Raw genomic sequence first — 24,998 nt, 5'->3', positions numbered from 1 at the left:
TTATCCCCTGCAATAAAAAAAGAAAATCTGAATCCCTAAATTGAAAACCAAATACCCACCCAATTAACGAATATTCGAAAAGCCAAATATTTGGGTCCAGCCCTAATTTCTAGATTGCGTGCATCTGAACCAGTCATCTTCGGATTCATTAATGTTTGGAAATTGATTTTGTTGAGAATTCAATGAATAAATACATCACTTTTTACACATAGGCAGCCCCAATTGGCACATGCAAAATCATACATGCAACACTGGCAAAACTGTTCAACCTTTATCACAAAACAAGTTGCCTAAAGAATGCATAGTTTATTCAAATACTTGCTGTGTTCAGTGAATTGTAGGTGACTGCTGCTTTTTTGTGTGTATTTACATACTGTAGGTGAACAGCCAGTGAACAAAGCACTAACTGTACATTTATATTCATATAAATCCATGGCAGAAGTGTGGATGTATACCATTGTACATGTAATAATTGCAGCATGACCTTGAATGCAATTTGCATCATGAGCCTTTATATTAGTATTCATGGAGGATAATGTAATGTGTCTCTAATGGCCCGAGCTTGGCTGCCATAATACTATACTCTAACAAGCCATGGCCTGCACACACACCACAACTCACCACACATTAATTAAGAGGCTTTCAGAAGTGGAGGCCATTGTTATAGGGGGCTGCCTCTGGAGCTGCTGCTTTTTAAAGTGTGAGTGTAGATGCTCCTCTAATGCCGAATGAATGCAAACTATCAGATATTGACAGAAAAGCAGATATTGTCAAGAGGTGTCTCAAATATCCACACAGTGTTCATCAGTCTAAAGAGAAGAGTGTGCACCACACTTTTCATTTAAGATGAAGAGCACTTTTCAGAAGCTCGTCCTTGTGTGGTGAAGTATTGATCAGACGGAGCGTCACTGCAGCGAGCGTGAATATACATAGTTCAATCAAAGACCAAATAGCTGTATTTCCTCTCACCCGCATGAGATTAGCTTTCTTTGAAGTGAGACCCCCACCCACATGTAATTAATACGGGTGGCTCAGAGGTAGCTAATGAAAGGAAATGTGCACTCATCTAGCTGTGAATTAAAAACTAGACCCTGCAGCCGCTCCAGAGACACGACGTCTTTGAATAAAGAGATTGATTTGTGTGCTAGTATACCCAGCCGTCACTGTTTGGGGGGTTTCTGACTTTAATGGCTGTATTATTTCTTCATTTATTTCTTCTTTCTTGTGGCCCCCTCAGCCAATCAGCTCGTGAAACCAAGGCGGCGTCCCATGTGCTTCAGACGGTGTGGAGTTATAAGGAGCTGAGAAACGCTTTGACCAAGGATGGCTGGAACAAAAGCCACTTCCAGGTACAGAAATGTAATCTTCAGGGTTCCTACAATCATGGAAAATTGGGAAAAGTCATGCAATGTCAGTCATGGAATTAATAAAAAATCATTGAGAGTTTTGGAAAAGTCATGGAAATGCTATTGTGTGTAATGAAATCGTTTCAGTAATCTTTCATGGATAGCCTTACATGTGCTGTAACATAACGGCAAATTGTTTTCGTCGCTCTAATATGTGTCGATTTGTTGATCACGTACGTTTCTCCAGTTTAACTTCCCATCTCTCTCTTCATGTATGCCAGCTTCCTGAAATTATGTTTGAATACGGTTTTAAAAGGGAGTCCTGGCCAAGACAGCAGCATGATGAATTTCACATAAAACCAAGGAAATTTGATGATTGCACTTTCGCATTTTACCTGGAGATTGTGCTCACTCTTTGTATTGTGTGATAGTTGTATTTGTTTGATAGTTGTATTTGTCTGTCTGTATTTATTGTTATAACCTTGTTTTAAGCTGCCCTCTTGGCCAGGTCACTCAAGAGATTTTAAATCTCGATGAGTCTTTTATCTGGTTAAATAAAAGATATATAAAAGAACAAACAGACTAAAAACACAACAAAAAAAGTTAAAATAAAGAGCATGGAAGTTCACACAGAAGCAACAAGCAGCAAACTTAACACAAAGTGCCAGTTAGCAGCATTCAGTGTTCAAAAGGTCCTCAGGCCTGTTTATAAAGATGACTGCAGCTGAGACCAAGATGACAGAGCAAAAACTCTACTACTTAGGTACTTGTGGGAGCAGTCTGTGTGTGAGCAAAAATGTTAAAGTTTAAACCTACCTTTTTCTTCTCTCAGCCGACTGTTACAGTCACCCCTAAGGCAACTAAGAACGGCAAGCCAGGCTACGACGACACCACCCTACCCCTGATGGAGAAGAACCAAGGTCAGTTAAAGTGTGTGTTTTTGTGTGTGTGTGTGTGTGTGTGTGTGTGTGTGTGTGTGTGTCTGTGATTGCTGCTGTTTTCACCTGTTTTGAGGACCAAGGGGGTGGGATGAGGCAGAGAAGATCTCTCCTCTGTAAATATTAATTACACGTCGCTTCAAAGTCAAAAATGGACAGGTTCATCTTTCAATACTTTTTATTTTCCCTATCCCATCTGTGTCTCTTAGCACATTGGTTCCTTCTTAAGATGTAAATCTTTAAAAACAGGTCCTGAACATTGATTTCCACTCTCATAAAGAATCAGAAATTTCCTAAAACAACTAGGTAATGTAGTATTTATCAAAATGAATAACCTGAATCTTAAATAGAGCACTTTTGGGGATGTTTTTCAGCGATGGAGGAATACACATTTGGAGTTCTAATAAGCATTTTCAGCAGCAAGAGAGTGTGTATAAGATGAAGTCAGATTCACTGCATTTCCCATGTTCATTTACAATGTTGTGGTCTTTTTATGAGATTTATTCAAAATCAGGAAAAAAAAAATTTTTTTAAATAGAATATTAGCAGATTTATGCTTAGGAAGGATATGCCAGGGCATAAATAACACAGGCTGTATTTTTGTCATATTACCCGGACATGAAGCATCCCACCCAAAAAGTCCTCAAAGCAGGTTGAAACAAAATACTAACATTATCTTGAAAATAGCGTGTGACTGTGTCCACTTTGCTGAGGAACGTGTCTTTTTTTTCTTTTTTGTCATGGCTATATTGAAGCACTGTGCTTGTCACATTACTACTCTCATCCTCTGTGTGGTGTGTTATATGTTGCTACAGTATTGTTCATAGGGGTCAAAAATAAAACACGTAGAAAGGGAACTGGAGTTTTGAACGGCTGCTGCTGTTGAAGTAAAACCTCCAATCCTCAAAAAGTTAATTTTGACATATGAGGAAATGTCTTTTTTTTAATTTTCATTGTGGGTTTTAAATTGACATAAAAGGGGTCGGAGATAATGAAAATTTCCCATCCTTACGCAAGTGTGTACAACTGTTTCCACAATCAAAAAAACTGGGATGGAGGTTTTCTATAGCAGCAGCAGTATCTGTGGGGGAGGGTGGAGGACTCATGCAGTGCATTGGCCCAACAACAAACATCTCTTTGACAGAGGAGTCAATAGCATAGCAGCAGTTTAATGTCCTGATTTTTGGCCTTATGCCCCTCCTTTTTTTTCTTTTTTTTTTTTTTTTCTTTTTTTTGCATCCATACATGCACATGAAACGAGGCGCTCATGCCTGCCCACTCTCAGTTTGCATTATTCAATCACTGGCCGAGAACCATTACCCTGAAAAGCAGCAGCGTTTTGGCTCAATGACTCAGTTTGTGTATGCGCCGCTTTTGTACAAATGGCATATGAATGCTTTTCAGGCACCAGGAAATGTGGCAGTGGTGATATGATACCTATGGATGAGCTGGGTCCAGGTAAGAGCCAGACTGCATGATCGTCCTTAGCCAAAGAAGAGCTAGCTCCCCTCTAATCTCTCTCCGGTGTCCAACAGAGTCTTTGATTCGACATCTCTTCCACACTAGTTCTTTTACCATTGCCAAGATGTTATTTTTAATCTGAAATTTCAAACTACCGAACACTCTGATCTTGCGACGATGACTTCAGACATGACACTCTTTGATGCTGTGTGCAAGACCCCTCTCTTGACAAGATGTTTGTACAAAGCTGGGCCTTCATTAGCAGCTCAACACCAAAAGATGTGGGTGGTTTTCCACTTAAATAAAAAAAACACTCCTAATATCTCATAGGGCAGAGCTCTTCCACTGTGCTTCTTTCAAAGTAAATAATCCTGCTGCTGTTGAGATTTTTTTTACCTCTTACCTTTAAGAATGTTGTGACTCTTGGGGTGGAAGATTTTGTGCTGTGAAGAAGTAACTTTTTAAAGGTACTTTGTTTTTTTATTTCACCCACTTACCTAAAGACGCCCTGTATATCATGCTGCTTTCCCTTCAAGCCATTTCCATATTTATCAAGCATCTAAGAATTCCTCTCAGGAATTGTGCTGAAAGTAAAAGTAGGACTAAAAATACTCCCGCTACAAAGTAGGGCCTCTATGAAGCCCTCCTACATTAACTTTGAACAAGGAGACAAACTCTCAGGGGAAAATGTTGTTTTAACACTCAGAGCTCTTAAACAGAATTTATGATGACATTTTTTTGTGATGATTTCAGTTTGAAATATTAAACAGTAGAAATTTGGAAATGTAGAAAATAGCAACATTTGAGTATAAGTAGTCTGTGCAAACATTTGGTGCCAAAATTAATAATTAGCCTAAAGCTAGAGGTTTTCAGATGCCTTTTTTTCCTGATACCTATACTTGAATTTGTTTATAAGCCGATACTGAATACCACACTTATATCATTGTATTAAAAATAAATAAACAGTTGGACACTAACCCTCTATGGATGTAAAATGATTGCTATCATCGTTTTATAGCATGGCTCAGGTTAAACTCTAAACTGCAGGGCCCTACCTGTGAAGGAAGGGCGATATATTAAATATAATTGATGTAGCATGTCTTATGAAAATATATATGAAGTGTATATCTATATCATTAACAATGAGTATACATTGTCACATATTTATAGTAATAGTATTTATATATGACCTGGAGAGCTGAAAACTAAATTAAAATTAAAAGCACTACTGGTTCCGCTTTGATTTATTTCATCATAACAATACTTAAATAACAGTAGTTACTTTATTAAACTTTATTGTAACTGTAATTCTTTTAATATTTTGTAGTCTACAGTAGTTTAGCAGGGATTTCAATATACCCATACATATATTGGGTATCTTGATATAGCCCAAAAATTATTGCAATATTATTTTTTAGCTATGTCAGCCAGCCTTATTTCCAGTGTAAACTATTCCCAAAGCTGACATTTTGCTAATTCTTCTTTGCTGCTCTTATTAAGTATTTTACAATGGCTTCACATAAAACTGTTTAAGCCATTTACATCTTAGGCTCCAAGTAAATACTGGAGGTCACGTGAGGCTTAAGAAATAAATGTGTATGCAATTTAAAAGATTTGATAGCTGTTTGACACTCAATAGGCAGTTCTTCTCAGTCACATAGTTTTATAGTGCCAAGTTTTATACACATGCAGTCTCTTCTCTGTATGCATTTGGTGTGCACATGACACAAGATAACCTCCACTAAATAATTCATGTAAGCTGATGACGGGAGCCAACACATACACTCGCACATGATATGTTCAAGGCAGAGATGTAATGACAGGTGCTGTAAGGTTGCAAGGTCTGCAGGTTTTGCGAGTAACTTAGGGCATGTGCTTTCTTTTGCATGTCATACAAGGTAAGTCAAACAAAAATGTCTGCCACAACAATCTTTTCTTTTTCTCATCAAATGAGTGAGGGAGGAGAGACTTTTTGGCACATTGAAAATCCCTTCAGCTTTCCAAAATCTTTGCTATGATAGGAGTGATTTTCAAGGTTGCAGATGTTGATAAAAAGCTTGAACTCCTAATCCTTAAAGTAAGACCAAATACAGTGTGTTTCACTCTGAGAAGTGTTGGGTAGTTGGGGCTTATTTCCTGCTCTGAGATGCTTGATGAATACTGGCCCTGAGCTGGAGTATGTGAGAGTGCATTTTTAAAGACAGTAATGAGGACGGGGTCATACAGCGCTTGCGGATGCTTCGTCTAGTTTGTTTTAAACCTGCTGTGGTTGTAAATAACACAAGTGCCAGAAAGTCTAGACAAGTGCAAGGTAAGAATGTGCTCCACACAGGTTAGAACAACTCTTTAAAGCTATCTGTCACTGTTTTTTTGTTTTTTTAAATCGAGGATGGAGAGGAATTAACTGACCAGTGTTCTCTGACCCCATTAGATGGTTACTCCACCATTGACCAGAGGGACAAGGACTGCAAATACAAGACAGTCGACAGCTCAGTGGACCTGACAGAACGAGAGCCATTAAAGGTACAGGCAGATCTCTTCTGGACACCCGGGGAGGGGACAGAGGGTGAAATAATGATGTCTCAGTGAAATGTTTTCACATGTCCTCTTCCTCTGTGTCTCACTCTCTTCATGTTTTCTGTGGTGGTCCTCATTAGAGGCTCTTAATCCTATCGATTCTGTAAAGAGGCTGCAAGTTGTCATCCTCTGTTAATGTTGCCCGCCGCAGCCCGCCGCTGTGGACAGCCTCAGATCTGAGAGCCACCAGTTAATTGAGTGTAAGCTTTTGGCGTCTGTAATTAATCTGAGACTGATTAAAAGAACCGGCAACAACCGCTCCTCATGGAGACGACCCTTTGCCTTGGCAGTGAACAGACTGCTGCACTATCAAGTGGTCGTCTGCTGATTATACAGCCACTTCACACTGCAGCCAAAGTTTGTTTATTGTTGAGCTCATTTGCCATCCAGCCTCAAAGAGGAGTCACAGGATAATGGCCTCAGGGGATGTCTGACATGTGTCAAATGGATCTCAAGTACTTTTTGTAGTTTATTTTTTGATCTACTTTAGCGCTAGATGAAAAGGATTTTCCCCGTGGGATTGTAAAATGAATGCAATAAAGAGTCCATTAAGCCAGGTTAGCATAAGTCTCTTTTGGTGTATGATCATATATCTGTTACTCTGTGCAATTCAGCCTCTTTAAAAGCTTTCCAAGGCAAAGTCAGAATAGAAGTTATTGCTGGAGCAGAGTTAATGGAACAGTTAATAATCTGTGGGGTTGGGCTTTTTATCTGAATTGCACATTAGTTTACAGTTAGGAGGTAATTATTCATGTTTTATTAGGGTATTGTTTCAGTATTGTAGCAATTTTATTCATACAGAAAATCCAGTATCCTAAAGTGAGCAAATGTAACTTTTACAAAACTAGTGTCCAACAGTAAACAGTAAATAATCTATATGTGGTGTAAGGATAGCACAAGTACAACAGTAGCACAAGACTCATGAAGTTACCTGACTCAGTAATGTCAGTTAGCTGATAATCGGGGAAAAGATTTTTAGGGCTGTACCTGACTCAGTATTGTGCCAGTCGAATCAGATCGGAAGTTCAATAGGAATACTGGATGATTTGTTTTTGTTTTACACACAAACTTTTGAAGTCTGAACATGGGACGCTCAGAGTGACAGCAGCATCCACGTCATATACAAGCTAACGCCGCTAACAACGGGTCACAAATGCACAACAGCATTTTTTGCCAACACTAAATATCAACAAAAGTCAGAAACTGTATCCTATTAACTTGCTGTGAGCTGTAAATTCAGTTTAAAGATGTTCAAAAATTAGCGTGACAGTCAAGAGCACTCACTTCACAGCAAAATCTGGGGACCAAATTGTCCACAGAAGTACAGTGCTCGGAAAAAACAACTCCTCGACTTGAAGTTGGATGAGGGATGATTTGAGCCTCCGACTTTAAGTACAGTCCTATGGATTTTACTCTTACACTGAAAGTGTTTGGTAACATTTCAGAATTTCTTTTTAAAGTTAAATGTGCAGCTACAGTGATTTGTTTTGTTTAAAGGGGCACTTAACACCAGGCTGTAAAGCAGCAGTTTACTGCCCTCTGTTATCCAAAGGTTCAATAGCTGCCTGTTTGTTGTGTTAGAAGTGTGCTCTACTGCCACTGTAACCACATATAACAGTGATGTGAGAGCACACTGACCAAACCCAGGAGTACACCTCCACATCACTGCATCACATTACGTTTAATCACTGGAGGTCTGTAGAAACTAAACTCTCGAGTTTTATATTTACTGATGTATTTTCTATATTGACATTATGTAAAAAAAAAATGTTTGTGTTGAGCCAAAAAGAAGAAAATTTAAGTCTAACACGACCTCTTACAGCTCCTCAGAGGCCTTTATACTAAAACGAGCGCAAATCTTTCCCCCTTTAAGGATCAAATAAAGCGGCTAATGTGTAGCGGTGCAGAGTAGCAGCTTCTGGCGGCTTCAGTTCTAAACTCTGACCTCAGGCTTCAGTGATCCTTTTTGGTTGACACCTACTCTATATCATATTTAGCTCAACTGTTATACCAGTCAGAGCTGAAGTTCCACTGTCGCATCTTGGAAGGGCTGAAACTTTACAGAGCTCAGAAGCCACAGACAGGAGTAATCACAGCAAACAGTTGTGTTTGTCTTCAGAGTGTAAAAGGCCTTCTAGCATAACTCCAAAGCTGTCTTCTAAGTCTGCCGTCTGCACTTCCCAGAGGTGTTGTGCCCGCTTTGAATGTAACTTGGCTGTTGAAGCTGCTCTCTCCCTCTTTCATTTGCATGTTTTGGTTCGCTGTTTTGAAAATCACTCTGACTTCTTTCCAAGCTATCCTAAAGGCAGGGAACTAACACTGGCTTCTCTGATCCTGAATGCATGTGTATGTGTGTGTATGAGAGTGTATTTGTGAAATGTATTGACCTCTTTTTGTTTTGCTGTGTTTTTTGTTGTTTTTTAACCCGTCCTCCTGTGGCCACAGAATGACACAAATAGGAAACACTATATCAGGAGTAACAGGCCTGCGGTCAGTCTGGTGGACGCTTGTGATGTTAAGCCCCAGCCTGTTGACTCCTGGGTCTAAATGCATGCATGGTAGGTCTGAAAAAATAAAGAGCACAAAAAAATAACAACCCTCACCTTTTGGGTGGGATTGTAGCATCCTTTTCATTCCCTGTTTGTTCATCGTTTCCACCTGTGTTTCTTTCAACCTCACACTGTATCATGTAGACCTGCTGTCACCCTGCGCCCAGAACAGTCAGCTGGAGAAGTCACCTTGTTCTTTTCATGCATGATTTACATTATTCACCTGCCGCTCAGTTGAAAACAATTTTCACAGTTTTAAAATTGAAAATACATATTTAGATGTAGTAGAAATTCATAAAGATATACGTTTTTAAGTTCTTCATATTTACTTAGGACCGGATATTCTACACACATAATAAAACTACAGATCTAATTGCAAAAGAGAAAACTAGTGAAATATACCGACAATCACAACTGGTTGGTGTCCTGGTGAAACAGTATCCCAGGGTGGATTTTCATTCAGATATGCTTCATTTGTTTTACTTTTATTGACCGTTAATCTGCTCCCTCGAACATCCATTGTTCTATCATAGCCTTAGCAACTGTAACAGGGCAGAGAAAGCCTGTCAAGATTTAGATTTCTACACATGATGAAGCAGTTTGCATGGGACTGTAGTAAGAGTAAGAGTTTCCCACTGTGTGGAAACTGGCCCTGGATGCTGTCAGAGGTCAGGGTAAGATTTCCAGCTCTGTCCTCCTCTTTATTGTATTCTGGCAAACGTCCTGGCAAGGCATTGCATACTATACAAGTTACGTTTGTCACATGACATAACATTAAGGTGCGTTACATTGGTAGCAAACATACTTATTACTATACTTACTATACTTATTCCTGTGAAAACCGAAAGTTTAAATTTAAAAAAGACACTGCAGGCTGTCCCTGAACATCCAAAACTAACTCTGGAGGGATATATAGAGCATCATAGTTGGATCTGTAGGGCCCCTGACCGAGCGTCAGTATTTGATCACTTGGGAGTAAGAACGTGTTATTTCTTAGATTTTCCTTATCAGGACATTTAATGGAGCAAACATTAGCTCGTTTAGCTACAGCTGATGAAATCTCTTGGCACCAGTTGTCTTTTCAGCCACTAATATTTGCTGACTAGAAATGAAAAGGTAGACAATGGCAGACACCTCATTACTAGCTAGCAGCCGTCAATTTTGTTTGCCAGTAATAATAATAATAAGAATCATCTCAAAACTTGCTAAGAACTTAGATTAGTCAATCTTATTGTAAACTGCATTATGTAACATGTGAAGACAGAGAGCTTGGCAGTTGTGGCAACAGTAACTACAGGGGGTGAAATATAGCAAACGGACAACTGCTATTCTAACATTACTCTAATGTATCCCATTGTCATTTTACCACTGTAATATCCAAATGAAGCCACTCGGGGTGAGCTACATGTTATTGTTTAAAAAAAAAAAAAAGTGTAATACACAAAGAAAGCAGACAGCCTTTGATCTGTGTTTACAATTCAACAGCACCTGTCTGATTGAAATGTATGCCTAGCTCCACTCAATGCTTCCACTGACAGCCTCTGCTGAAAATTGGTGGCAAATGATGAAGGGGAATCATTCTTTAGCACTTCAGATGCATCCCCCAGGGACTCAGTTATCCTTTAATGAAAAGCAGTAGGGAGATAGAGAAAGATGACACCTACACACACATATATACACATGCAATCTCTTCTCTGTATGCATTTGGTGTGCACATGACACAAGATAACCTCCACTAAATAATTCATGTAAGGTGATGACGGGAGCCAACGCATACACTCGCACATGATATGTTCAAGGCAGAGATGTAATGACAGGTGAGCTCACATCGATTCAGATGCGATCTGAAGTAGTTTATTTGATTTTTTTTCATTATTTATTATTTTGTGTTTGAATTCATAATATAAATGATTGCTAAGTGTAACTTTTATGGTCATAAATTAGAAAAAAGCTTTCATTTTCCACACGTGTACACACACAAGGAATTTCAGAGACAGACATACAGCTACAACAGAAAGGAAGAAATTAAGTTTCTTTTTGTGCCTGAGAGATTTCTGAAAATACCCTTTTTTTTAGTAGAGAGAACTTGTTTCACTGGAAAGCTTTGATCAGTTTAGTGAATGCCACCACAACTAGAACCGCTAAAATTTAATGAAGGCTTTTTGTCAAAGCTGTTGCTTTTATGTCCAATAGAAATACTAATTTGTTCCCCTGCGTCCAACAGCAGCTGAATTTCTTCTTTCTAGCCATTTTTTTCACCTTCATGCACTCAAGCTTTAAGGCAACAGGCTGTTAGAAAAGTCTCAAGGAAAGAAATCTAAATTAGTCATGCCTTTAAACCTGTACATATTTTATTTACGGTGCATTGGTGAATGTTCCCCATAACTGACCCATTATTTAATGTCCCCCTAAATGACTTCTGCAAAGCTGCGAGCTGATCTGGGTGCGCTTCAGTAGTTGTCATCACTGTATCAGCAGCATGTATCTCCTCCCTCTGCCTCCTCCTCACCTCTCCTCTCCTGTCAGACCTCACTGCCTTCCTCATCTTCTCTGTCAGTGGCCATCCGTGTAATTCTTTCACCTCCATCCATTCCATTATTATAGAAAACACATCACAAAGACTCTTTAGACGTACAGTGGTGTGATTTGTGGTATTCATTGTACTTTTATCACTGTAGTTAAGCTAAGGTAATATTAAGAATGGAGCATCAGGTAAGTCATTTTCCTTTCGTTGAGCACATGCAGGGTTTCATCCAGGACATTAAGCATCTGTTTTGCTGTCTCTTGCCTCCATTCACCATCTGGACTGACATGATTAAAGTCATTTGTTAACAGTATGTGATTTGTCAAGTACTGTGAAAATGCCAACTGATTGTCGTGCTATTGGACATGAAAGCACAACTGGAGGGTTTCACTCGAATTCACATCCATTGGTGACAAAATGTGGTTAGTACTCTAAAAAAAAGCACAATTTAGTATGAAAGAAAAGGCTGGTAATATTTTGGATTTTTCTCAACACATGCCATGAAAAAGACAAATAACAACTATATATGTATCATAGTAACAGGTATTGTCTGTATAGCGAAAACCTGATATATCTTATTCCTCTTTGCCAAAAGTAATACATGACGTAATATTAAATCATATTGATTTGAAGGTAAACCCAAGATTCAGTCTCCCGTTAGCTCTATTTTGCTCTCCACCATCTCCTGAGGGGAATATTTGGCTTTTAAGTTTCTAAATGCTCCACCTCCACCAGCTAGTCGCGATAGTTTCTGTCAGCTGGTTGATGCTGTGTAGGTTACAGTGTCCCCATGTTTCTTTTTGTCAAGCGTCTCTTACCTAGCAACAGTAACTGGTGGTTACAGGCAATCATAATGTTGAGAATTGGGTTTTAATTGAGAATTGAAGAATTTAAGAATCAGTTTTACCCCACCTCTAGATAGCAGTGGGTAAACACATCTTTTAAAACAGCTGTACTCCACTAGATGCCCACTGAGGCTGGAAATGAGGTCAATGAGAGATGATTAACAGCAAGACTGATCCTAAACAGTAAATTTATAGACAAAACAATAAGCTGAAAGGTCCAAAAATATTCCATAGAATTAAAGTGAAATGGTAGAGTTAGGTGGTGTCACTGCAAGCAATCCCTATAACAATACATATCGTGTTAATATAAAAATATTGACTGGTTGAATGAATGAATTTGCTTGGGACTGAGCACCACAGAGTATGGCAGTCTTAAAAAGGAAGTACTGATAGACTCATTTATTCTTTACTTCTTCTAATAGCATCTGTTGACAGTAAGAATAAACATAGAATAATACCAGCTTATGACTGTGTGGTATTTAAATTATTATTTTGCACAATGGATGTCATTTTTTTACAGTCTATATGTACCTTTTTCCGACCGAAACCCTCCATTAACTTCAATTCAAACTGTATTAGTGGCTCTTCTAATATTTCTCTCTCTTGCGCTGCAGGCTTAAAATAACAACAGCGCGACACTCAAGCTAGAGGAGGATCTCTCATATCATCACTGCCATTTCACATGGAGCTCATCTTCTGAGTTGGACTGTGTACAGAAAAGAGGATTAAAAAAAATAATAATGATCACAACAGCAACTACCCAGCAGCAGCCAGCATTCTCATGCTTTTCAGAAAAAAAAGGAAAAAAAGAATAAAAAGTGACTACTCCTACTACTTTCTCATATCTACATTCCCACTGGACATCATGTGAATTTTACAGTGTTGACTCTTGTGGAGCTCTACCAGTGACAAGAAGCGGACAGAGGCCGGTGCTGATGAAGGAATGGACATATGAAGGTGGACAAAGAGGTGAAGGAAATGGAGAAAGAATGTGTGTTGGAAGAAAGCCTGTGGAAGTGCAAAATGAATTTTTTTTCATTTCAGTTTTCACATCTGGAAGAAGTTTATCCCTCAAGTTTGTGGGTTTTGGAGAATTTTCACTTTCAGTTTGTTGTCAAACTTTGGTATTTTGATGTGAACAGCTACGGACTGGTGTGTTTGAAGGTCATGAGATGTTTGTTTTTAGATTGGTGGGATGGACACGAGAACGGAAAAGGGGAGGAACCGAGCCTGTGAAGAGTTGTAGCATAGTGGATAAACATGTACACCCAGCAGTCTGCTCTCATAGACTTACAATCCATTTGGTTCACTGTGTTTATTTAAGAAAAAAGTGCACTGAGATGCTTTGAAATCAAAAGTGGCAAACAAGTGATCGATGTCCATTTATAAAAAGAGGAGTCTGCAAGTCGTGGTCTGGAGAGAGGAAAGTGACATGGTGTGTTCATCAGATGGAGTAAGTTTCTGTTCACACTGCATCGCAAAGCTGAAACGGAAACAAATGGCTTGTTTCGTCGTGGTCAACATGTTGACCTTCACTCACGGAGCTGTGGTTACGCGTGTAACCAGTCAGGTTGTGTAGCGACGCAGTTTGGTGAGTTTCCCGGCTGGTTGCTCTTTGTCAATGATGTGTATTAAAGAGGATTTAAGGCATTTTGTTTATAAATGATTTGTGTTTTTTGAAGAAAAAAAAAGAGAGGCAGAAGATTGTTCTCTTGTTGAAAGGCTCGATCTAAAAGCATTTTTTATTTTTGTTGGGTTTTATATAAATGTATATTAGGGTCAAAAGGAGAAAAAAATGGAAAAATGAAGGAAAAAAAAACAAAACAAAAAATTACCAACTTCTTAGTTGTATGTTAATATCACATTGTTTGGAAAGCACATCACATTTGATAAAGGCTCACCATGTTTGTAAACAAGAAATAACCACGTAACTTAAATGTGTGTCAGATATTGTCGAGTTACACCGACGATCACCTATTTATATTTTGTATTTGTCAAAAAGTGACAGAAAAAAAAAGTTTATCTGCAGTGTTCTTTCTAAAGGCGATGAATTACGTGTTGTCTGGCAGCTGATGCATCTTCGAACCAGACACTCTAGAGGGGTCAGAGGTCAGACTGAGGTGGTTTGATAGGCAGGAGACGACAGAGTTAATAAGAGTTCCTTAGTTTTTCTTCCTGATGCATTCAGACCAAGTTACCGCCAACTCTCCTTCACCGGTGAATTTAAAAGAGAAATATTCAGTTGTGAGCATGAAGAAAAACTGTACAGATGTTTATATTCTATTCTTTCCAAGTGCCAGTTTTTTTGTGGTGTCATTTGGATATTAACTAATTCATTCAAGAAGAGTGTGCAGGTGGACAAATGGATCTGGAAGGCAAAATAAAAGAGTTGCATCACACTGTACAAAACAAAACATCAATTTCAGTCATATAGTATATATTTTTACAATGTTTAAGGGCGGGGAAAAGACAAAAGCAGAGCGATACAGAATCATATTGCCATTTTTCTCTTGCTTGGCGCGACGGCACACAAAATCCAGCCCTTGCGTGTACGGTCTCCTCTCAAGCCTCCGTCTGTCAGCGAGACAGAAAGAGAATCCAATCCGAGTTGGTATCACTCATGCGTCATCAAGGCGAACGGCATGTGCCTGCATTGATTTTTCTTTGTGACGTATGTGACTTTATAAAGCTTGCATATTTTACACAGTGTTTACAAAGATGTATGTTGTGGTAAAAATCAATAAACTACAAAAAAAACTTACTGTATAAATTTTAATTTCAGAGGATTAAAAAAAAGAAAAGTTATAATAATACCCAGCATCCCTTTCGTGTGTCCTCAAAAGTGTGTGCTTTCATTGGACAATACTAAACCCTTGCAACAAAGACCCATATGACTGTCTATTCCTGACTGTACTTTTGCAGTACCACAACCAAAGGATCTGGAGTTGTATTTACATGCGTTCAAAAAGCAAAGGGAGGTTTTGGTTTGGTGGATGTGCAGCACGTTGTACATTTACAAAATAAAGAGCCAAGCAACTGTGCTGTAAAATAAACGCAGGACACGGACACACATTCAATCAAAGGAACCTACCTGTGTAGATAAAACTGAATCAAGACCGTCAAAATACAGTAACTGTACTACTCAGTAGCAGATGTGTTTGTACCTATCATGTGCCTTAACCTTTTCCATGGTAGATGAAGATAAGTGTGTTTTATATAACTTTATCCCTCCCTCTCAACTGTCATCTCTCCATTCTGTCTGTTCACCTCTCCCCCGTCTCTTCCCTGTGTCACCCTCCCTCCCTTTTTCCTCCACTCAACTCACTCATTCATTCATCCTGCACCCCCCTCCCAAACCCCACGTAGTGTAGACTGTTGGTGGGTTTCTGCCTTGTATGACATTGTATTATAAACTTTTAAAAAGATAGTCATTCAAATAACGGTTTTGATTTCCTAGAGGAGTAAAGTTGTTAATGCTTTCGTAGCGAGCAGAAGCGATGCCACAGTGACAGAATGTATCATGTTAATTTTACTAATACCCAGAGGCAAATATTACGCTTGTTAAACATAACGGAAAAATACTGGTTTGTAGAGTATAAATTTGGTGTGTTTTCAATAAATCATGCCTGGAAAGAAGCTGTGCTCGACTCTATGTCTTTTTTAATGTGATGTCATTCATTTACAGTGAGACTCGAGGTCTAAAGTCATGATCGCAGCTCCTACACGCTACATTGCTCTTTGCAACCCAAAAATATTTAGGGAGCAATTCAGCCAAATTCTTTTTAAAGAAATGAGATTTTATTTGTGATGCTCACTAACACTGAAACTTCTACTTTTTTTTTAACCATGGAAATAGTCCTTATGAAAAGTATGAAAAGTGTTGCCTGTGATGTTGTTGTTGAGTTTTTGGATTTAACTTTTTCTATATAATCCAGCCTTGAAATGCTGTAAAATAAAACCTGAATGATAAATGCGATCTTGAATGATCTGGAGGCTTGCAGATCAGATACGCAAGCCTCCAATTTTTGCCAGACGCCGGATCACTCCGCATACATTTAGCTGAATTTTACACAGAGGAGACAGGAAATCAGACAGCAATATAACATTAAAACATCCGGTTCATTTTCAGAATAAAACACGCCATGTTTATGTCTGATTGTATTTCATTACCTACATCAAAAAAAGAAGTCATTACAGGCAACATGGGCGAAGAGAAGTTAATTATGGAGGTGGAAAACCACAAAATTATTTATGACACCACACATCCTTTAATAAGGACAACCATATAAAGGAAATGGCATGGAGCAACCTACTGGAAGTTATGGGAGTGCATCGACATTGCTATAATTAATCCACAGAGTGAATGGAGTTTTTACTTCTTCTGTACCGATATAATGCGCATGATTCTGTAATTACTGCAAGAACTTCTCGGTCTCGCTACTCCAGCTTTGCCAGCAGTACTGCACCAGTGCCGGACTCCAACTGCAACGGATAACAGAGGACGGAGCAAAACCACAGTGGAGCTGTAATGCAACACACATGGTGGTCCCTGGTGGTCTAGTGGTTAGGATTTGGCGCTCTCACCGCCGCGGCCCGGGTTCGATTCCCGGTCAGGGAACTCCTCTTTGAAATTTCCCCCAATGGGGGATCAATAAAGGAATCAATAAAGGAATATATTCTACATGCAAGCAGTGGAAATCCAGCGTTAGTCTCTGTTTATCATGTTATCTACATTGGAAAGCAGCGTCACAAGTGTTATCACTTAGCTACTGACACCTACATTGTTCAAAAGATATAGCTGTTGCTACTCAACTCCTAACATGTGAAGTCAAAGTCATTTTTGCGTCTTCTTACATTGTTGGCTGTTGCTTTATAATGTTATGTGGTTTCTGGATTAAAATTCTTTGTCCACTGTAATGGATGGAAACAAAACCACATAATTAAGTATCCTAATTAAAGATAAAAATGGTAAATATTTTTGAGTGAATTCAGAGGTGCATTAGAAAGCCACCATTACAATACATTTGTGTCTGAAACATATTTGAGGTCTGAACCAGTAAAACATCTTATTTAAGAAACAAATCTGATTTGACTGTAATTGGAATGTAGCCTAAATATCAGGGTATCTCGTTCTGCTGACAAGACATCTCTTTCTTTTCTTATTTTTCTTATTTGGGATCAAAAGTGGTCTAACTTCTCCTTAGACAAACTTTTCTAAACAAGACATGGTAAAACTCCAATTACAGAAATGCAAATAGGCTTACACATTTAACTATCTCTCTAATACCCCAACACCCGGAGAAAACCTGATGAACACAGTCAGAAATTCAGTTATGGAAAGGTTTTGGTGTGGGAAAAACTGGATCATCCAGAGTCAACCTGATAAAAAAAAGTCAGAAATTAAGTTAAAGAAAGATTTCATTGTTGGAGAAACTGGGTTATCCAGAGCCAACCTGATAAAAAAAAGTCAGGAATTAAAGTATAGAGAGATTTTGTTGTGGGAGAAACTGGATCATCCAGAGTTAACCTGATAAAAAAAAAGTCAGAAATTTGGTTATATGGAAAGACTTTGGTGTTGGAGAAACTGGATCATCCAGAGTCAACCTGAGAAAAGAAGAAGTCAGAAATTAAGTTAAAGAAAGATTTTGGTGTTGGAGAAACTGGATCATCTGGAGCCAAGCCGACAAAAAAAAAAAAAAAAAGTCAGGAATTAAGGTATAGAGAGGTGCGGAAATCAAAAGTGGTTAACACGTGATCGATGTCCACTTATAAAAAGAGGTGTGGGAAAACCAGAGAACCATAAATCAGCCCATGAAATCAAGTCACAATCTGTGCCGATCTGCAAATGTCCTTAGAGCCAAATAATCTGGACATGCTCAGGCAGAAACCCGATCGGCGTGGGGCTGCCGTGACTGGTTGTACAGGGTTGCTGCAAGCCAGCCTTTGGCGTCATGTCATTTTGAACAAGTGGGCCCTGGGCAGAGCAGGCTGTGTATTCCTGATTTAGGGCTTCATGTTCTGCAATGTGTCTTTTTTTAGCCCTCATCACACCTCCAGAACTCTTTCTCTGACTGCTTTCTTATTAAGCTTCTGGATTTCCTTGCTGAGGGTGTTATTCTGCGATTCAAGTTGTTTTTTCGTGGTACTAACATTGGAGTCCACCAAACAAGTGGTTATTCTGGAACTGACTGTCCCCTGGGAAGACCGGATTAAAGAGGCCCATGAGCGAAAGAGGGCCAAGTACGCAGAGCAAGGAGCCCAAGGTTGGAAAGCCCGCTGTGAGCCAGTCAAGGTCGGTTGCAGAGGCTTCGCTGGCCATTCACTTCCGCAAACCCTCAAACTCCTTGGAGTGAAAGGACTGCATCCCCAATCGGACGGAACTCTTGGCAACGACCCAAGCGAATGGACAAAGGAATACGAGCGCAGTCTGTATCTGCGACAAGGTCTGCAAAAATCTGAAGGGCCTGAAGATATACCAGGCAAGGATGGCCTGCCTCAGGAGGGAGCAAGTGAAGCAACGCTCAGGAACGGCAGCTGGCGCAACAGTTCTTGTTGTGCTGACTGCGGAACCTGGTGAGACAGAGGAGGAACCAGGTCCTAAATCTCCCCACAGTACCCAGAATCCCCAAGACACACAAGTCTCCCCATCAAGCAGGAAGTCGGAACACCATAGGGTGAAGTGGCCTGCCACTAACAACAAGGAGTGGCTAAAGCTGGATGAGGATGTTGGCAAGTGCCTGGAAACCATCTCTAAGGGCAGTGTCGACCAGAAACTCCAGACCATGTGTACCATCATAATGAACATGGGAGCAGAGTGGTTTGGCGACGTAGATAGACAAGAAGCAAGCAAGCCAGCGAAGTTCAACCGGTGAGAAGCCAAGGTTAGTCAGCTGAGACAAGAGCTAAAATCCCTGAGACGTCAGTTCAAGACAGCCAAGGAAGAGGAAAGGACTACCCTGTCAGAACTCACAAACATCATAAGGAAGAGACTCAACTCATTGAGGAGGGCGGAATAGCACCGAAGGAAGGGAAAGGAAAGGGCTTGGAAACGCAACGCTTTCATCGGCAATCATTTTGGCATTACCAAGAAACTACTGGGCCAGAAGTGATGCGGCCACCTCGCTTGCCCTGTAGAGGGAAATTGACCATCATCTCCATGCCACCTTCAGTGACACCCTGAGGGACCATGAGCTCGGACCATGTATGGAACTAGTGGCTCCACCAGAACCAGGGACCCAATTCAACAGCGCCGGTTCTGCTTTGCCCTAGGAGAGACCACGATTCCATCAGTGACCGAGAAACCGGTCAAGGGCCTGGGCAAGATCTTTGACAGCTCCCTGAAGGACTCAGATGCCATACAGCAAACCAAGAGCAAACTGTCCACCTGGCTCACAGCGATTGACAAATCTGGCCTCCCTGGAAAATTAAAAGCCTGGATCTACCAGCATGGAGTCCTACCAAGAATTAGTCTACAAAGTACCAATAACAATGGTAGAGGCTCTTGAGAAGTCCATCAGCCAGTTTCTCAGGAGATGGCTGGGGCTCCCCCGGTCCTTGAGCAGCATCGCCCTGCACAGCCATTCCAGAGAAGTGATGATGTACAGGGACTCCGCAGACACCAAAATCGCAGAAGCAGGAATCCTCGTGAAGACCGGGAGGAAGTGGCGGACACAAGAAGCTGTCACTAAAGCTGAGGGGCGACTAAGGCATAAAACGCTGGTGGGCTCCGTGGCAACGGGACAAGCAGGTCTGGTTCCTTCCCACAGCTGCTGCTGTAACTGGCCTTTGGCATCATGTCATTTTGCACAAGTGGCCCCTGCGCAGGAAAAACTAAGTATTCCTGATTTAGAGTGTGTTTTTTTTTTTTTTAAGGAATTAACAAAGTTCAGGAGGAAACCGGAGCGCCCGGAGAAAACCTGATAAACACAATCAGAAATTAAGTTATAAAGAGGTTTTGGTGGGGAAGAAACTGGATCACCCAGGGTCAACCTGATAAAAAAAAGTCAGAAAATAAGATATAAAAAGATTCAGAAACTAAGATTTTGTTGTGAGTGTGGCAACATAGGGGGGTGGTGGTGTTAGGTTGAATAATGGAGAAAGTTTAATAATTTTCTTAAAAAGAATTTTGATCAGGCCAACCACACCCAAACTGCTATTGGAGGAATTAGCATTTAACAAATTAATTATCACTTACCGACAACGCCACCCCAGGCATTTCTCCTGGAGAATTGTACTAACCCTTTCCACAGTGGTTAAAGCACACAAGTTCGTTCACTGATGAAAGCTTGAGACCGGGTCCAGCGTAAAAATTAAGTTAATTTTATTTAACAATATATTATTTTACTTAACACAGTTCAATAAAATCGTTATACACACACACCACGCACGCACTCACTCCTAACCCAAACCCCACAAAATACACAAAAAGAAAGGCAAATAACTAAATTAGTTTTACAGCATGGTTAAATTAATGAACCACACATAAATTAACAAAACCCAACACATGCGAGCAAAAGAAAACTGTCAAACAACCCAAAACAAATAAAGATAATCAGAAATAATCTTGAAATCGTCAAAACTAATAAACCCAAATAAACATGCAAGGCAACCAAAGAAAAATAATCTAAAATAAGTAAACCAAAACAAACATGCAAAACAACCCAAACATAAAGCAAAAAAATAAAGCAACAACTATCAAAAGTAACTAAACCCCAGTACACATGCAACACAATAGTAAAGAAAAAGAAACTATTACTAATAAACTTCAGTCCATGCTTAAGGAAGGGTTAAAATATGCGCAGCCCAGGACAGGGACAGCATTCACTTTAATGAGTGCCAGCAGCAGCACAGTTGGAGACGTAGAGTTGGATGAATGGAGATAAACAATCGCCACGCAAAACAGCAGCCAGCCGACACGGCGTGCGAGGGAGGCGGAGCCAGAGCTGGTGGAAGGGATCGCACACACGTGTACCCTGCCATTGAAAGACATATTTTATTTTTTTTTTATTTCATAAATTAACTATGCCGGTAACTTGGCATCACGATGTCTACATACCGTCAGGAGTTGAATGAACATCAAAAAGTGAGGAAGAGAAGCACTCTGCGCCACAGCGACATAATTTACAAACATGGCAGACCGTGGATCACTCTCCCACGCTGCAGCACGCGAGATGAGGTGCCGGGGAGAGACAGTCGCCGCCCGGCGATTAACGCCGTCAAGGGAGAGGAAAACCCGAGCCCAGGCACTGCATGAGAGACAAGAGCCAATGTTGATGATGACCGCGAAACTTTATGAAAAGCACACAGAACCATGCAGCACTGCACATACCCGGGATCGGCGAGCCGAGCGAATCCGGCCGCGAGGCGATCAGGTGAAGCTACTGGTGGGAGCGGCGCACCCAGAAGCTTCGAGGCAAGAGAGCTCCCAGGGCACAACCACCCACCTTTATAGACTGCGCCCCCAGCAGAGACATGCTGATCCTGCGGCACTAATGAAGACACCGCACAGCTACAGCCATACTTCTACATGGGGAAAAAAGCTGGATCACCCAGAGTCAACCTGACAAAAAAAGTCAGAAATTATTAAGAAATTATTAATTATTAATTATTATTAATTATTTTTAGTAAGGTTTTTTTGGTGTAGAAGGAACCAGAGAACCATAAGTCAACCCGTTAAAATCAAGTAATACATAAACAATTCTGGTCTGATCTGCGAACATCCCTCGAGCCAAATAATCTGGACATGTTCAGGCAGAAACCCGATCTGCGTGGGGCTGCTGTGACTGGTTGCACAGGGTTGCTGCAACTGGCCTCTGGCGTCATGTCATTTTGCACAGCTGGCCCCGGAGCAGAGCAGGCTGCGTATTCCTGATTTAGGGCGTCCTGTTCTGTGATGGTGGTGTTTTTCTTAGCCCTCATCACTTCGCACCTCGCCTCCAGAGCTCTTTCTCTGACTGCTCTCTTATTAAGTTTCTTGATGTCCTTGCAGAGAGCAATATTCTGGCGATTCAAGATTTTTTTTTCCACCTTCAGGAACTCGTACTTGTTGGCCAAAGCTACATCCCCTTGGAGGCTGTTGCTGAGCTCCTGAATCTGAAGCTGGAGGGTCCTGTTGCTTTGGCTCAGGGATTCGTTCTCAGACTTAATCCTGTTGTGTTGTTCTTGCACAGTTTGCTGATTCTTTTTCCTGCAGCTCCTCAAGTTGTTGTTTCAGAGTGCTATTTTGGTCAGTGAGGACTTTTTTCTCTGCCTCCATTTTGTCATAATCAACCTTGAATCCGTTCAGAACTTTGAGGTGGTCAGTTACAATTTGGATTTTGTCAGATGTTGAAATGTTCCATTTCCTCAAGTCATCGACCTCTGCCTGCAAGGCGTCATGCTTGGCCTTCAGGTCTGGGTTAACATCAAGCTTGCAGTTGAGGTCATACTCAGTTTTTACACAGGTTTCTGCCTTCTGCCATCAAGGTGCGCTGTTCAGCTTCCAGTTTGTCGACTCCGTTCTTATAATGTTCTCTTGTCTTAAGCAGTTCCTTTGCATCCTGGATTTTCTTTTCAAAATGACATGATTCTTCTTTAAGCTATCAATTTGTGTCTGTGTTTTTTGGTACTTATCATCATAGGTCTTTAACTTGTCTGATTTTTCCTTGATATCCTGGAGTTGCTGCTGGAGGGCATTACTTTCAAGGTGCATTGCCTCTTCCTTGTGTTGAAATGCTACACACAATTCAGTCTTTTTTTTCTCCAGGTCCTCAAGAACTTTTGAGAAGCATTTGAGTCTTGCTCTCTTGCATTTCAGCATCATGCTTTTCCTTACTTTATCAAGGTGGTTGAGCTTAGTTGTAAAGTCCTCAATACTTTGTTCTAGAGCTTGTCGCCGATAAACAAGTGCCTCATTTAACTCTTTCGTTGTCATGTACGTGTCATAAATGCCGCACTGACGTTCCACCTTGTCACGGAGCACACGGACTTGTCTTTGTAGGGAGACACAGATTTTTCTGGCAGATTTTTCCTCTGCTTTCATTTTGTCTAATGTCCTCCTCTGAAATGTCACAGTTCTTATACTGTCTCTTGGCCTTGTGAATTTCTTGGTGCAGCATCTTTAGCTGCTCAGTGATGGACCGCAGGTTCAAGCTCATGGCAAAGATGTCGCAGTCTCCATCTGTCTCCTCATGGTGGAGGTCCATGTCGTGCTCGGTGGATTCCAGAAGAGGCATGGTATTTTCTCCTAAGATTTATGTTTCTCTGTTTTCCCACAGAAATAGTGAAAAGCTATATTAGTGATAAAGAAATCCTAATCACCATCAGTACACCGGCCGTGGAGATTTGTGTATCCAACACCAGCTGGACTATATCCTCCGTCACGAACAAATCCATACAGGACTGGATGTCACGGATGCGGAGGAGGGCATATGCCGTTGGCCCCTCAGGGAGACAGGTGGCTGGGGTGTACCGGAGCGTTTTTAAGCCTCGGTGGGTGCCTAGGAAATCAGTCCATTTTTTGACAGCCACCCCTCTCTCTTCCCCGCTGTGTCACCGGGTAACTCCGGCCCCGAGGAGCTGCTGTCGGAGGCAGAGCTGGAACCGGGGAGCTCCCATTCTCGATCGGAGACGGAGCTGCTGTCATCTTCTGTGGAGGAGGATAGAGACCCGAAGGTTGAGGAGGAGGAACAGGTGGCGGTGTGGGCTGGGCTAGGCGGGGTCGCAGAGGCTCTGGAAGGGCGGGTCATGTGACGCTCGTTGTGGAGCTTCCAGGGGAGGCGGAGCGTACAGGCCTGGAAGTCCAGGCTTGGAAGTCCAGGCTCGGCGCTGCGTGGGGCGGCCACTCTGGCCCCTCCGGCACTCCTATGGCTTGCTCCAGGCTGTACAGCAGCTGGAAACGTCGCTCCATGTTTGCAGACAGGTAGAAATGCAAAATTCTGGCCCTGGCTGAAGTTATATAACTTCTCAGTTGCACCTGAATAAACAAATTGAGGTGTCTGGCTGCCTTGTTTACACTCTGTTCTGCAGGGATTCACTGATTGTTGGTTCCCAAATTTTTTTTATGATGTAGACATGGTTGAAAAGGTCATGTTGTTATATAAGGGATTTTTGCTCACTTTTTGATCGTTTCACTTCAAATACTTGAATCATAGAAAATGCCGTGAGAACCATTGATTTTACAGACTACATCTCTCTTGCACCCCCCCCCCCCCCCCCCCCCCCCCCCCCCCCCCACACACACACACACACACACACGCACACACAATCCTTACACATGCATAGGGATACAAACACACAATGCTACAGTGGCCTGGAAATCTCTATAACCCTGAAAATAGCATTTTGCGCCATCTAATGTAACCTATTGCAAATACCATGTGATGTCTGTGCAAATAAATCATATAAGAAATGAGTGGATCCGATGAAAAACACTAAAAACTACAAATTTGAAGGCCTAAGGTCAGGATGCATTCCCAACATAATTAATTTTATGTTTTTTTATACCATGCCTCGGACATACAATAATACAGTGTTTTCTTGGTTTTCATCAATACATTTATTTCAACACAGATTTCAGTGTGTGTTTTGGCTACACTTACACATTCACACACACACACGCATTTCTCAATACACATTCACACCAGACTCTGATGTCCATAGAACACACCCAAAATAGTTTTAGTTGAAATAATTTATCCCACTGGCCTACAGTCACTGTTATATCCTATCAGTTCAAACAAGGCGCCATTTCCCACAATGCATCTCTGCAAAATTGGGAA

General features: G+C 40.9%; 1 protein-coding gene, 1 non-coding gene and 1 pseudogene across 7 annotated transcripts in view; all 3 read left to right on the top strand.

Moving 5' to 3' along the window:
* The window catches only part of arvcfb (ARVCF delta catenin family member b), a 128,175-nt gene extending 112,299 nt beyond the window's left edge, over positions 1-15,876 (top strand). For 5 of the 6 annotated variants that reach the window (XM_042487462.1, XM_042487461.1, XM_042487459.1 and 2 more), the window contains 5 exons: positions 1,238-1,349; positions 2,179-2,266; positions 6,177-6,268; positions 8,768-8,880; positions 12,855-15,876. In XM_042487462.1, the coding sequence (XP_042343396.1) occupies positions 1,238-1,349; positions 2,179-2,266; positions 6,177-6,268; positions 8,768-8,869 (394 nt within the window). In that variant the 3' untranslated portion in view covers positions 8,870-8,880; positions 12,855-15,876. The remainder of the gene's footprint in view (positions 1-1,237; positions 1,350-2,178; positions 2,267-6,176; positions 6,269-8,767; positions 8,881-12,854) is intronic. The other variant, XM_042487458.1, reaches the window with a different exon arrangement.
* Positions 15,877-16,786: 910 nt separating this feature from the next.
* On the top strand, positions 16,787-16,858 carry trnae-cuc. The gene has a single exon. It is a non-coding gene; the product is annotated as a tRNA-Glu (tRNA).
* Positions 16,859-18,461: 1,603 nt separating this feature from the next.
* LOC121944101 lies at positions 18,462-21,803 on the top strand (annotated as a pseudogene).
* Positions 21,804-24,998: the final 3,195 nt, after the last annotated feature.

This window comes from Plectropomus leopardus, chromosome 6 (genome assembly GCF_008729295.1).
Source record: "Plectropomus leopardus isolate mb chromosome 6, YSFRI_Pleo_2.0, whole genome shotgun sequence".
NCBI classification, from domain to species: Eukaryota; Metazoa; Chordata; class Actinopteri; order Perciformes; family Serranidae; genus Plectropomus; species Plectropomus leopardus.
This window is presented reverse-complemented; position numbering and strand designations above follow the sequence as displayed.